The sequence below is a fragment of the Phyllobates terribilis genome, unplaced genomic scaffold (genome assembly GCF_046119375.1).
Source record: "Phyllobates terribilis strain yellow unplaced genomic scaffold, ASM4611937v1 Scaffold_9__5_contigs__length_417890890, whole genome shotgun sequence".
Lineage (NCBI taxonomy): Eukaryota > Metazoa > Chordata > Amphibia > Anura > Dendrobatidae > Phyllobates > Phyllobates terribilis.
Window position 1 is genome coordinate 112,464,279 of NW_027362769.1, and position 15,584 is coordinate 112,479,862.

At 44.4% G+C, this 15,584-nt stretch overlaps 1 protein-coding gene across 1 annotated transcript in view; it reads right to left on the bottom strand.

Moving 5' to 3' along the window:
- Positions 1-9,569, bottom strand: part of PDK1 (pyruvate dehydrogenase kinase 1) — a 33,388-nt gene extending 23,819 nt beyond the window's left edge. The window contains exons 1-4 of the mRNA XM_073646940.1: positions 9,226-9,569; positions 4,700-4,841; positions 1,751-1,822; positions 1,246-1,430 (exon numbers count right to left, since the gene is read on the bottom strand). Coding sequence (XP_073503041.1) covers positions 1,246-1,430; positions 1,751-1,822; positions 4,700-4,841; positions 9,226-9,349 — 523 coding nt within the window. The 5' untranslated portion in view covers positions 9,350-9,569. The remainder of the gene's footprint in view (positions 1-1,245; positions 1,431-1,750; positions 1,823-4,699; positions 4,842-9,225) is intronic.
- Positions 9,570-15,584: the final 6,015 nt, after the last annotated feature.

A 15,584-nucleotide genomic window follows, 5' to 3' on the forward strand; every position in this document is an offset into this window, starting at 1 on the left:
GGGTTAATCTGCAGGTTAAAGCACCAATCCAGCGTTTTTTTTTCAGCGCTGGAGTATCGCTTTAAATGTAAACCCCGTGTCCCCATTCCGGCGGCTTCTCCTTTTACCGCTACCGTCTGGCGGCACCATCTTCTGCCTGTACCTTCTGACTGGTGGAAAGCCATAAGTTACTTCACAAGAGCTCAATGCAAGTCTATGAGAGCCAGAACTAGGCTCCCATAGAGATGTATTCAAAAGTGACCTCTGGTGCACTCCGTGAAACACTGGAGCTGCCGGCAAGTGACTTTTTGACGGAGACCGATGGGAGCGATGTGGGAAAAGGATTAAAGGTGGCAGCAGGTGAGTATGAGACATGGGGCTTACATTTAAAGCACCACTCCAGTAGTGCAATAAAAAAAAAATGCTGGAGTGGTGCTTTAATAGCATCACTAACCTGCCCGACGCCCCCATTTAGCCAAATGCTATGGGGAGAAAATGAACTTTCCCCCCCCCCGGCAGCAAGTGCCATTTCCTGACATTATTTTCAAGTTTGCATGTTTTTTTGCTGCCATCCTTGGAAAACCTGCTATAGCATCTTGTCGGGGCAGATCAGAATCAGGGATGCCTTCTACTTTTCTCAGTACATACAATTAAAGATGGGGAGTTGAGTGTGTGCCACGATATCTACTGTATACAGCACTTCATTTCGATTAAACATTTTTCATTACTTGGGTTAATAAGAACCAAGGAAAAAAACAGGAATCTTATTCATACAGTGGGCAAACGCCAACATCTGCCACACCTTAATGACTCAGGACATCTACCCACAGCGGGCAGCCATGTACATGTACAAACAAGAACTGAAGATCTGAAAAAGTAATATATAACTTTCCCCAAAGGTATAGAATAAGGCTAGAAGGTTCACAGTACGCAGGGGTCATTGTGAAAGGAGGGGGAGCAGGGTCAGTTCTAATATCACCCATTATGATTGGTGGATCCTGTGTTATTATCTGTCATTGTAATCATGCCTCTGCTGATACAGAGACTGCTGAAAAGTCTTCTGCACAAGATTAAAATATTGTAAGATTCTATATATTATATCTTTTTTAAATCAGATTGTGATGTGAAAAAACTAACTATAAAACACAAGACCCCGACTTATCCAAGAGGTCATTTTCTGATGCTATATTCCCTTTGAAGGGCTTAGAGTATGCTTGCAAGAGTGAAACCCAATAGACGAGTCCCGATGCCGGTTTTCTTACTTACTGTGCTGATTCAGAAGCATCCTTATTGATATTCGGTTCATGAAGAAACGATCTAAGAAATACTGCACATTCTGAGAGGTTACTGGATCCGCTCCAAAGCTGTCTTTATACTCCACGACGCCCTGCGCCATGGTTGGGATGACATCATTGTGCCGATTTCGGATCGTTATTACCGTATCTGTGAAACTTTAGACCCCAAAAAAATAAATGAGTTTTACTAACGTGTAGGTCACGGCATAAAATCAATGACACGGGGAACACAAGAAATAATAGAGAAAAAGTATAAAATAACTTTTTTTCTAAATCTGCCCTGTATGGAGTGGGGTGTGGGGGTCAGCTCTTAATCCCATCCTATACCCCCACATGCTGACATATGTCCATCAGAAAAGCATGAAAGAGTTAAATAGCTTGTCTCACAATATCCACTGCTGGGAAAATAAAAAAGCAGCGACACAGCTTTTGAGGAAGAAAAAAAAAAAAAAAACAACATACAGTAGCATACTTACTGTCTGACTGTGTCAGGATCGTCAGTATTTCTGTCTTTAAAGTCAACTATCTCCTGGAAGCTCTGAACATACCTGCAAAACAAACATGTCTGCTAAGGAATCGTCCATATAGATCCAGAGTGCCACCTTCAATATTCTTAAGAAACTGAATTTGTGACAGCGTAAAGCATTTATATTTTAGATTTCCTACTACCCACAAGGTGAAATTTGTGATCCTAAATATCACCAACTTCTCACCTGACCATTTAGGGAGCAGAGAATGTCGTCCAAGGACATGTGATCCTGGGCATAGTCTTCAGTAAAAAGCTAAAAAAATGCAAGAAGAGCCCGGACACGGGAAAGCGGAGACCACCTGTTTCCGTTAACTTCTATTATTACATGTGGCAATGGTGTATTTATGAAGACAAACTAGTTTTACCAACACAAATGACAATTTTGGGTTACATGATGTGTCAGTAAGATGGGAGCAGATTTCCTATAGGACAAATCCATTAGAGTCAGTTTGCACGCTATTCAGGGAATATTTTGCACCCTTGAAAAATTTTGAGCTGTAATGTAATCACAGTTATGTAAATCAGTTCGGTGACAGGATAACTGAACAATATAATGTCCAGGCAATCTGTAGAAAATGGCTCCCCGCCCCACCAAAACCTGCCCTGCACAGGAACGGCTCCCCGCCCCACCAAAACCTGCCCTGCACAGGAACGGCTCCCCGCCCCAAGAAAACCTGCCCTGCACAGGAACGGCTCCCCGCCCCACCAAAACCTGCCCTGCACAGGAACGGCTCCCCGCCCCACCAAAACCTGCCCTGCACAGGAACGGCTCCCCGCCCCAACAAAACCTGCCCTGCACAGGAACGGCTCCCCGCCCCACCAAAACCTGCCCTGCACAGGAACGGCTCCCCGCCCCACCAAAACCTGCCCTGCACAGGAACGGCTCCCCGCCCCACCAAAACCTGCCCTGCACAGGAACGGCTCCCCGCCCCACCAAAACCTGCCCTGCAAAGGAACGGCTCCCCGCCCCACCAAAACCTGCCCTGCACAGGAACGGCTCCCCGCCCCACCAAAACCTGCCCTGCACAGGAACGGCTCCTGGCCCCACCAAAACCTGCCCTGCACAGGAACAGCTCCCCGCCCCACCAAAACCTGCCCTGCACAGGAACGGCTCCCCGCCCTGCACAGGAACGGCTCCCTGCCCCACCAAAACCTGCCCTGCACAGGAAGGCCTCCCTGCCCCACCAAAACCTGCCCTGCACAGGAAGGCCTCTCTGGTTTTCATTGACACTGCAAAAAAAAAGTAATTAAAAAAATATTCAAACTCACAAATCAAATGGACCCAAGTCATTGCTAGCGGCCTTTGAAGCCTGAAACAGTTAAAAGAAGCAGAAAATGTGCACAGCAAGTCATTTTGACATTACTGTGCAGATGTTAATTCTTTATTGAGCACTTTTTTCAGGCAGGTTCAAGGCAGAATAAACCTGAAAAAGATGTTGTATGCACATACCCTTAAAGAGTTTTTTTCCTGAAGCGCTTCTTGCAGCCTTTGGATGTGACAGTGCCTAATTTGGAGCAGATTCCATCAGAATCCACTTCAAAAGAAGTGTCTTACAAATCCTCTTCAGAAAGAAAGACTGATGTGAACAACAAAGTAGATTTCTCATATAACTGAATAGGAAGAGTTTTACAAATGTTTGCAAAGAGGGGTTTTATAGCAGATAAGCTTCTAAAAAATCTCATTGTGAACATAGGCTCAGGGGGCCAACATATACACAAGATGGTCGGGTGGTCTTGCCTAAATTAGACAGTTTGGCAGACTTTACACTAACTTGAAACTAATTGACACTCAGTATTCTTCCACCATCCTGATCTGACAAGAGCTTCAGTCAAATAAAATACTAAAATCATCTGTTCACACCGATGTCATGAGTTTCATTTTTACAGGAGTCCTAATCGATCCTCATGATAGATTTTGTAATGGATCCCAAGAAATCCTATCCAAGTATTATTATATTATTAATGGCCTTCAGCTCGATCTCGAGCCATGGTGACTTGATGGATGAAAGATCTGTAGGAAGATCGATCTTATGCAAACCTAGATAGGTCCACCAGGGTCTTCTCCACCGTTATCTTGATAGTATAAAGCCATCAGGTCGCTGGTCTTCCTCTTCTCCAGTGACTTCTCTCTTCGTATGAGGTGTCCAAAGTAGACAAGTTGTAGCTTGGTGATCCTTGCTTCGAGTGACATGCCTGGCTTGATTTGTTCTTCTTGCCATCCATGGTATTGATAACATCCTTCTCCAGTACCATATTTCAAAGGCGTAGATTCTTCGGTCTAGTTTCTCGTCCAGGTTTCGCATCTGTGTTACTACAGAAAAGAGCAGACTATGTACGAGTCGGGTCTTCGTTGCCATTGAAATGTTTCTCGTATTGAAGACCTTGTCCAATGACTTCATTGTTGATTTGCCCATAGCTATTCTTCTATTGACTTCCGGTGTCGTCCTTGCATCTTGAGCGATCATTGATGCAAGTAGGTTGAAGTCCTTACAACTTCCAGTTTGTCACCGTCCATCTCAAACGTTTCCCGGTCGTACCTGGCAGTAGTGAATATATTTGTCTTCCTTGTGTTGAGTAGCAGTCCCATGCTCGAGCTTTCCATCTTGACACTCTGTAATAAGTCCTTCATTCCATCTATGCTTGTTACTATCAATGTTGTATCATCTGCGTATACAAAACAATAAACCCAGGGACTAAAGAGCAGGGTCTCAAGGTTTATCTGCAGCTCCAAAGGCCATATACCCGCCTTAGAATATTTACAGGCCACTGATATTTTTCCTCCACTGCCAAATTATCAGAAAATCCAGATTACCAGGTAAAAGAATAAAAGACCTTCACAATTATAGAGCGTATGGAGAAGACGTGCCGTCTGACTGTGCCGTAGAGATCGTCTTACCAGCTCTGCACCAGTTTGATAGAAGGCATCTTCAGGAGGTTGTCAGGAAGCAAACTAATTTCTTTCATTATATTTGCCAACCGTACGGGCAGTTCTTGCCGGAGAAATATAAAGGACGTCTTTTCGCAGGCATTTACCGACCCTGCAGAGAAAGGAATTAAAAAAAATATTCAATACATAGACCAAAAATCAAATGTACCCAGGTCACTGCCTTAATGCATTCAGCTTTTACGAACGCGGAGATCTGGTTTTGTGGAAGACATAAGAGTGGTGTTGTATCAGGGGAACCACTATGTCCTCTGTGCACGTTATAGAGGGGACATCTGACACTTGGGGTCCACTCTCTACCAGCCAACATGGAGGGTCAAAGCAGAAAGTGCTTCTTGTTATAGAGCACTCAACGACAGGATATTATTTGCCCTGAATGTCACAAGTGGAAGCCTGTGGATCCCCGTGATCAGGTGCTTTTTGGGAGTCCTTCTGAACAAAAAATGTCCTGTTGGTGCAAACCCCTTTATAAAAAAAAAAAAAAGAAAAAAAAAAAGCATATGCCGCCTATGGTGAATTCGGCCACGCTATATTAAGATTCCAATATCGCAGTGCCAAGTGATAACTATCAGTGCTTGTGTTGCAATATGGAAGGTAACGCAGCCATCACGTGACCATTTCCAAAAACCCAAACCTGCCGCATCCAACGTGACCCACCGGCATTACTTGTGATGTAGCGCTGTACAATGGGAATCTTAATGATGTGTGGGCCAAGTGTGTGTCACAACATCTCACGGGCTTATGTACCCCAATGGTCCAGAGCTGAAGTTACAATTTTTCTGGTGATTGGAAACAGTCAGTAGGTTTGCGGTTAGCAGAGTCCTACATCATTACTGTACAATGTCTGGAGGAAAGATGACACTTCCCAGAAAGCAAATCATCAGACAAAGCTTTCAAATTTGGGAGATTTCGGCTCTGAAGCTTTAAATTGTGAATTAAAAAGGGGCTTCTGCATCAAGTTTTGGGAGGCGTTACTTGATTGGCACACTGTTGACAGATGCCACATCTGTCAACCTGTCCTAATAATTACAATAGGACACAAACCCCACACCTTCCGGTAACCTGGCAGACGACCGAGAGACGCCACAATGTCGCCACACTTCTCACTTCTCAACCCAAAAAGGAGAGGCGCTGAATAGTGTTGAGCAAGTATGTTCTATTAACCCTTTCAGCGAGTATGCTCGGGCCGAGCTTCGAGTATTTATAGCTGCTCGGTGATATGGTTGAATCGCTCCCATGTGCATGATTTGCAACTGTTTGACAGTTTTAATACATGTGAGGAATGTCTATTTCTTACACATTCCTCACATGTAATAAAGCTGTCAAACAGTTGCAAATCATGCACACGGGAGCGATTCAACCATATCACCGAGCAGCTGTAAATACTCGGAGCTTGGCCCGAGCATACTCGGACAGAACATACTCGCTCAACACTAGCGCTGAATAACTTCTTTGAAATAAAAAGCAGAGCCAAGTATTTGCAGAGTTTCTCCACTTCTTGAGTAGCGAGATGATGCGTCATATAGGACGGTCTAAATCCTCATTAGGCTATGTTCACACATTGCCTTTTTTTTTCCAGAGGCAAAAACCTGTTCTCTTGGCAGGAAAGAAGCTGCTTACAAAAAGCAAGTTTTGCTGTATTTTTGTCAGGGTACATTTGTCTCTTGCTGTTAAAGTTTTGGTGCATTAAAAAAACCCAACATGATTCAACTTTCTCAGGCTTTTGCAACAAAAATGCAGCAAAACCTGATACCTGTGTTTTCTGCACTTACCCATTGCCTTCTATGGGGGGGGGGGGGGTAAAAAAAAAACCACAAAAAAAAGAAAAACCTCTAAAAGAAGAAGTGCAGTTTTCCAAATCAGTCAAGAAAAAAAAAAAAAACAATGTGTGCATGAGATTTCTGTAATCTCAAAGCCTTTGCTGGTACTGTGAAGAGCAGCTTAAAATTTGCATAAAAAAACGCAACGTGTGAACATAGCCTTATTCTTATTGTCACTGTGTACTAATATTACACGCAGCACCCATGAGAAGGAGACCAGGCACAGACACTGCTGGCTTCTTGCCCTTCAGGCATGAGATGAAGGTGACACATTGCTGGCTATTTATAAGCCCGTGACCTCCTCTGCTGTATTCTGACCACAGGGGCCGGTCACACACTTCACAGCACAGAATAATAGGTGATCACATTGCAGCTCATTATGTTACTGCAGCAATGAATCAGCACAACAGGACGGTGGGTGAAGGGTCAGACTCGGGGTCCACAGTAAGAAACGCTCCGCTGAGCTGGAGGCAGGAGCAGAGCAAGAAGCTGCCTAAATAGTAACTGCAAGAGGAGACTACGAAGCTCCAGTATATGAGAATCCCACCAGCTCCGCTGTAAGGTTATACACTGGGATAGCGATACAATAGTGACCGCCATATAGAGCACTGACAAGGTCACCCACAGTGCTACCCACCTGCTCTGATGGGACAGGGGTCATTTACATTCCTCAACTGTATGAACAACGACCTTCTCCACTAGGAACAAAATAATTGTTCTTCTTAAAGGGGTCTTCCCCTATTGATGCCAAGACTGAAGACTGCTCAGCCGACCACCTGGCTGCGCAGGAGACTACAGCGGATTCCATGCACTTATAAGGAACTCCTCAGCACATTTTTATCTTTGGAAGCAGTGGTGGAGCTGTGTAAGCGCTTGTCTTGTTCCTCAATAAAAAACGCTTAGTAAAGATACGACAGTCTTACCAGTCATGTGAAAACTAGCACAGAGGACATAAGTAACTCAAGTCGGAAGTGCACTGGGGGCGTGGCAATGCACTTGGAAGAAGCAGTCCTTGGGTACTGAAGATCCTATGGAATTGGAGCTGAGCTGCAGTACTTGAGAATGGCCACTACACTACAGTACTGGTCACAATTTACATCCGGCTGCCGGTGGGCAGTGGACCCAACCATATTTGATATTGATGACCTGTCCTAATTCTGGAAAACTCTGTAAAACTCTTGCAAGGTCTACAAGACCCTTCTCTGCATTCAATGCAAATTCTGCCTTGAGCAGAGGCAGTCGGGGCCGGCACTGATTGTGAAGGAGCTGGGACTGTACTGTATAACAAAGCTGCACTGACTCCGTGATGCTAGCAGAGAAGAAGCCGGCAGAAATCACATCACGCCCGAAAATGTATCAGCTGGACACTAGTTTACTGGATGAGGTCAGATTGCTTAAAAACCAAGGAGGGACCTTGGTCTCCAGATAAATCAGCAGCTGTCAGACGTCCAGTGATGATCACCTATATAAGGCAATTGTATGTGTCCAGATTCATAGAGGAGCCGTCACCTCTTCTATCTGTCACTATCCTGCTCTATGAAATAGCAGATCTGGAGCTTTGTGTTCTTAGAACTCTGCGTCTTATTATTAATCCCTCTGTTGTTCCTCCTGGAAATGTATGACCACAATGGTAGCTTGCTGTTACATTCTCCCTCTTAATAACTAGGCTGCACAGATAGACCCTGATGTGACAGTCTTGTAGTTTAATACGACACGTCTAATTGATGAAGAATGGAGACAATGCTAGGGCGACAGGGGCTCATTCTTATTAAGAATTATCAGACTTTGCCCCATTTTTCCCCTTTAAATAATAGGGGTAATACAAGTGGCCGCCCATGACCTAGAAAGATGACATCCCCCCTACTCTGGAACTCTCTATCCCAACACATCAGACTCTCACCTACCGTGGAAACTTTCAAAAGGAGCCTGAAGACCCACCTCCTCCGACAAGCCTACAACCTGCTGTAACCCTCGCTCCACCATACCGCTGTACCACCAGCTCTACCCTCACCTACTATATCCTCACCCATCCCTTGTAGATTGTGAGCCCTCGCAGGCAGGGTCCTCTCCTCCTGTACCAGTCGCCAACTTGTATTGTGATTATTGTAATTGTTTTTATTATGTATACCCCTGTCACATGTAAAGCGCCATGGAATAAATGGCGCTATAATAATAAACAATAAGATGACAACTACGTCAAGCATCGTAATCTTCTAGATTACTGTTTCTCATATATCTGCAATGTTGTATTCCTCTGTTACTCCTCCGGGAAATGTATGAATACTTTGACAGCTGCGTGTTACCAGTTGGGGGAAAGGGAGGTGTAACCACACAGAACACTGCTGCCCAATGAGCTGCTAGAATCAGAATATGTAGGGACACATCCTTTGATGTGATGAATAGTAACGCCCAGTTCATTCATTTCCAGGAGGAATAACAGAGGAACAGAGCAGAGCTATGAGCAGAAGCTGTGGAATTGTGTCCCAGCGCTGAGTAACACGGGGGAGATGACAGATCTCTATTCTGACCACCCAGCCTGGGGCACAGCAGTGACACTGCCCCCTGTGGACAAGAAGTGAACAGGCTGCTGGATTGCCATTCCCGGGCTGCACTCGCTCTGTAGTCAGGCTCTGGCTCCAGTGCAATGAATGAACTCACCAAAATCCAGGAACTGCTTCATGGACAGGGGAGATGGGGAGAACTTGGAGTAGTAGTCCACCAGAGTGGGCGTGCTGCTGCTGGTGAGGGGGGCGCTTCTCATAAGGGCCCGGAGGAGCCGCATCTTGTGATAGGTGGGGAGATCCCGTAATATCACCTCTAAATGGCGCTGCAAGATCAAGCGTCACACACCCAGTCCGGTCACATCAATGCCCGAGCACCGGGGCCGTATCCTTCCCTCCAGAGCGCCTCCTGTGTCCTCTCCCGTTCAAGGATGCGGACTCTCCTCTCACATACACGTTTCTCCAGCGCCAGCCAATCACACAGCCAAAACTGCAGCAGGAGGCGTGACCTGGCGAATAAACAACCGGCGCCATCTTTGTCCACTCAACCAATCAAACAGACCAAAATAGGCCACGTGAGACAACGAACTACCAATCAAAACTCTCCAACCTCAGCCAATCAGAATTCCAAGAGAGGCATGGTTTCGTGATTAAACAGCCAACGCCATCTTCGTCTTCTCAACCAATCAAAAAGACTAAAAAAGGCCACGTGAGACAACGAACTACCAATCAAAACTCTCCAACACCAGCCAATCAGAGGCGTGGTTTTGTGATTAAACAACAGGCGCCATCTTTGTCCTCTCAACCAATGAAAAAGACTAAAAAAGGCCACATGAGAAAACTACCAATCAAAACTCTCCAACTCCAGCCAATCAAAGGCGTGGTTTCGTGATTAAACAACCTGCGCCATCTATGTCCTCTCAACCAATTAAAGCTATCAAAATAGGTCACGTCGGGCAACGTATTGCCAATCAAAACCCTGTATGACGTGTATTTCTATTAACAAATCATGGCGCACAGCAGGTGAGCTATCAACGAGAGCGGAGGAATCTGATAGAGAACGTCACACACTCAGCGCGAGTCAGGGCATACAGAGCATAAAGCTAGCGGGACAAGTGCAGTGGAAAAGATTTAGAGCGCCCTCAAATAAGCATGAGCAAACCAAGCTGAAAAATTTAGAGCGCCCTCTGCTGTACGAGAAAGGAAAAGCTACAAGTAGCTAAATTATTATTAATATTATTATTATTTATTATTATAGCGCCATTTATTCCATGGCGCTTTACATGTGAAAAAGGGGGTATACATTCAAGAACAATTACAATAATCTTGAACACAATATGACAGCGACTGGTACAGGAGGAGCGAGGACCGATTCATTGTAATTTAATGGATTTAAAACAGTTCTATGGAAAAAATAGAAAAAAAAAACCTTTTGTGGAGTGGAAAAAATTACCCAGCATGTTGATGCCAAATGAATTTTTATTTTTTGCGTCTTCATTTTTTCCTCCCCTTTATCAAAGAGCCACAACTTTTCTATTTTCTTGTCGACATAGTGATCTAACGGCTTGTTTATTGGGCGATGAGTTGTAGTTTTTATCCACACCATTCATTTTACTATATAATGTTGTGTAAGCCAGGAAAAAAAATTCCAAGTGCTTTGCAAAGATGAAAATAAAATCCCACAATTCAATCATTGTTTTCTGTGTTTTGTTTTTACGGCATTAATTATGCAGTAAAGATGACCTGGCAGCAGGAGTCTCCAGGTCAGTACGATTACGGTGATACCAAACATGCAGGTTTTTTTTGCTATTTCAATGACTTAAAAAATTCTTAACTTGTAGAAAAAAATATTTTGTAAATTTTTTTTTATAACTTTTTCTTATTTTCTGCCCGTGGAGCTGTGTGAGGCTTGTTTTTTTGCAGACCGAGTGGTAGATGAAATTGGTAACACTTTGGGGTACATACCACACTTTGATAAGTTTTATTACATTTTTTTTTGGTGGTGCGGTGACCAACAAACTGCAATTTTGGTATCTGGTTTATTTTTGCAACATTTCACGTACAAGACAAAGAATTTTATATTTTGATATATTAGACTTTTACAGATTTGACAATATTAAATATGCTTATTTTTTTTTAAAGGGCACCTGTCATTAAAATCATGCCGCTTGAATCATGGGCAGCCTGGATCAGAGCCTGACTGCACAATCGCAGCCTTGTATCCTATAAAATTGCTAAAAAAAATAAAGAAAAACACTTGATAATGTAATAAATATTGTAATTTTTAACGAGTTTTGTAAAAAATAATGCACATCACAAATAAGCACATAACATGGACATATTTGGTGTCCCTGTAATTGTAACGACCTGCAGAACACAGCGATCAGACTGTTTACGGGGATCAGTAAATGGCGTAAAAAAAATGGCATAATTTATATTTTTTCTATATTAAACGCATAAAAAATGTAGTAATAATAATAATAATAATTTTTATTTTTATAGCGCCAACATATTCCACAGCACTTTACAATTTTAGGGGGGACTTATACAGACAATACAGAATAAACATATCTCAAATCAAAAGGAGTGAGGGCCCTGCTCGCAAGCTTACAGTCTATGAGGAAATGGGGGAGACACAAAAGGTAAAGTGTACATATATTGTATAATGCAGCCTTGATATACTAAATAGGATAAATAATACATGGACTGGTCGCCAGCCAGTATATGTGCACAGTCCTGACCGAGGCTATTATGTGCATGGATGGTATGAACCTGAAACTGAAGAAGATTTTAATATGGGGGAAAACTGGGACAGAAAGATACAGTAGTGTGTGGAGGCGATACGCCAGTCTAAAGAAATGGGTTTTTAGGGTCTGCTTGAAACTGTGGGTATTGGGAATTAATCGAACTGTCCTGGGTAGTGCATTCCAAAGAATTGGCGCAGCACGCAAGAAATCTTGGAGACGGGAGTGGGAAGTTCAGATTATGGAGGATTTTAGTTTTAAGTCATTGGCAGAACAGAGGGCACGTGTAGGGTGGTAGACTGAGACAAGGGAGGAGATGTAGGGGGGTACTGAAGCATGGAGCGCTTTGTGGGTAAGCGTGATAAGTTTATATTGAACTCTATATTGGATGGGCAACTAATGCAATGACTGGCACAGGGAAGAGGCATCGGTGTAGCGGTTGGCGAGGAATATGATCCTGGCTGCTGCGTTAAGGACGGATTGGAGAGGGGAGAGTTTAGTAAGAGGGAGACCGATTAGTAGAGAGTTGCAATAATCGAGACGAGAATGAATAAGAGCTACAGTAAGAGTTTTTGCGGAGTCAAAGGTGAGAAAAGTCCTGATTCTTGAGATGTTTTTGAGGTGTAGATGACATGAACGAGCGAGTGATTTGATGTGAGGAGTGAAAGAAAGATCTGAATCAAAAATGACCCCAAGACAGCGGGCTTGTTGCTGGGGAGTAATGGTGGAGCCACAAACAGAAATGGCAATATCGGGCACAGGTAGGTTAGTGGAGGGAGGAAAGACGAGTAGTTCAGTTTTTGACAGATTCAGTTTTAGGTAGAGGGAGGACATAATGTTAGACACAGCAGAAAGACAATCACTTGTCTTTTGTAGTAATGCAGGGGTGATGTTCGGAGCAGAGGTGTATAAATGGGTGTCATCAGCATAGAGATGGTACTGAAAACCGAATCTGGTGATTATTTGTCCAATAGGAGCGGTGTATAAGGAGAAAAGAAGGGGGCCGAGGACTGATCCTTGAGGAACCCCGACAGTAAGGGGAAGGAGAGAGGAGGAGGAGCCGGTGAAAGACACAGTGAAGGAGCGGTCAGAGAGATAGGAGGAGAACCAGGAGAGAACAGTGTCCTTGAGGCCAATAGTGCGGAGCATAGAGAGGACGAGCTGGTGATCCACAGTGTCGAATGCTGCAGAGAGATCCAGGAGAATCAGCAGGGAGTAGTGACCATTAGATTTAGCTGTTAGTAAATCATTAGAGACTTTAGTGAGGGCAGTTTCAGTAGAATGTGAAGAGCGTAAACCAGATTGCACATGGTCAAGAAGAGAGTGGTCTGAGAGATAGCGGATTAGACGGGAATGGACCAGGCATTCCAGGAGTTTAGAGATAAATGGAAGATTGGAAACAGGTCTGTAGTTGGCTGTGCAGTTCTGGTCAAGGAATGTTTTTTTAAGTAATGGATGTATGCTGGCGTGTTTAAAAGAAAAGGGAAAGATACCAGATGAGAGGGAGAGGTTGAAAATTTTAGTTAGGTGAGTGGTGACAGCTGGAGAAAGGGACTGAAGGAGATGTGAGGGAATAGGGTCACTGGTGCAGGTAGTAGGGCGAGAAGATGCAAGGAGCCTGATCACTTCATCTTCCGTGACTGATTCGAAGTCAGAAAGTGAGCAAGATACAATGTGGTGGGGGGGAGTATGCATAACGTTTGGGGATTGGGAGAAAATCTCCTGTCGGATATGGTCAATTTTTTCTTTGAAATAATTGGCCAGATCATCAGCGCTGAGGTCGGTGGTCGGGGCCTGTGCTGTTTGATTGAGGAGAGAATGAAACGTGTCAAAGAGGCGTATAAGATTATTGGAAAGTGAGATGATGAGGTTGTTAGGCTATGTGCCCACTATGCGTTTTTCAAGCATTTTTACCGCGGAATTTCCGCAGCGAAAATGCTTAAAAAACGCTTGGTAATATGTGCCCCATGGTCCCCAATGATAATCCGCATGGGCTGTGCACATGCTGCGGAAATTTCCGCTGCGGATTATCATTGCGGAAAAATATGCAGCATGTCCATTAATTTTGCGGACACGCAGCGTAATTGCCGCCATTGACTTGCATTGAAACGCTTCATATCCGCATCACTACATGTGCACACGCGGATATGAAGCGATTCAATGTGCGGATGGTACCCGGGTTTTGAGAAGAGGAGACTCTCCTCCAGACCCCGGTACCATAGAAACTGTAAAAAAAAGAATAAAAAATAAAGATTATACTTACCTTCCAATGTCCCCCGGCCTCCTCAGCGATGCGTGCGGTGTGTTGGGTGGCTCGCGGTGGTGTGAGGACCTGACATGACGTCATTGAGTCATGTGACAGGTCACGCGACCGCTGACGTCGGCGGTCGCATGACCTGTCACATGACTCAATGACGTCATTGCAGGTCCTTAAACACTACCGCGAGACACTGGGGAGACCGGACGGAGCGGAGAAGGAGACCGGGGGCCATCGGAAGGTAAGTATAATCTTTATTTTTTACCATTCTTATTCTTTTTTTTTAACTATTACTTGGTCACACTATATAAATCCATGCCGGTTACATGGATTTATATAGTGTGACCAAGTTGTCAAGCACTTTTCCAAGTGATGCTAAAATCGCTTGGAAAAGCGCTTGATAACCCGCATGCAGAAATGCATGCAAAAACGCTTGACAAACGCTTCTACCTGGCGGGAAAAACGCATGTAAAATCCGCATGCGTTTTTCCTGCCAGGGAGAAGCGGAAAAAGTATGCAGCATTTCTGCATCGTGGGCACATAGCCTTAAAGTAGGTTTGTTTGGAGAGGTGAAGGGCAGAGTTATATGTTTTCAGAATAAATTTATAATGGAGGAAATTTTTGGGCAGATTAGATTTTCTCCACAGCCGATCAGCGCACCTGGAGCACCGCTGGAGAAGACGTGTTTGAGGCGTGTGCCATGGTTGTCGCCGTCTATGCCGAATTGTTCTTTGTGTAGGGGGTGCGACTTCATCCAGGGCACATAGCAATATTTCGTTATAATGCTTCAATGCAGAGTCGGGACATGAGAGGGAGGAGATTGGGGCCAATGATGATTGCAACTTTTTCATAAATTTCTGAGTGTTAATGGCGCGTATATTTCTATAATTGTGGAAAGTGGGGGTGTCTTGAGTAGAGTCACAGTTCTTGACAGAGAATGAAAGAAGATATAGTCAGAGAGTGGAAGGGGAGAGTTAGTAAAGTCATGTACTGAGCAAAGCCGGGAGAAGATCAGGTCCAATGTGTTCCCGTCTTCATGTGTAGGAGAATTAGCAAGCTGTGAAAGGCCGAAGGAGGAGGTTAGTGATAAAAGATGAGCGGCAGATGGGAAAAGAGAATCACCAATTGGGATGTTAAAATCTCCCATGATTATCGTGGGGATGTCGCAGGATAGAAAATTTGGAAGCCAGGCAGCAAAGTGATCCAGGAACTGATGGGAGGGACCTGGAGGGCGATAGACAACCGCCACTCGCAGGGAGAAGGGCCGGTAGAGTCTGACTGTGTGGGCCTCAAAAGAAGGGAAGATAAGGGAGGGTACTGGGGGGATAACCTGAAATGTACATTTTGTTGAAAGAAGCAGACCAACACCTCCACCTGATCTGTTGTCAGGTCTCGGGGTATGAGAGAAGTGTAGGCCACCATAGGAGAGAGCTGCAGCGGTGGTGGTGTCCGACTGCTGGATCCAGGTTTCAGTGAGAGCCAGAAGGTTGATGGAATTAGAGAGGAAAAAGTCAT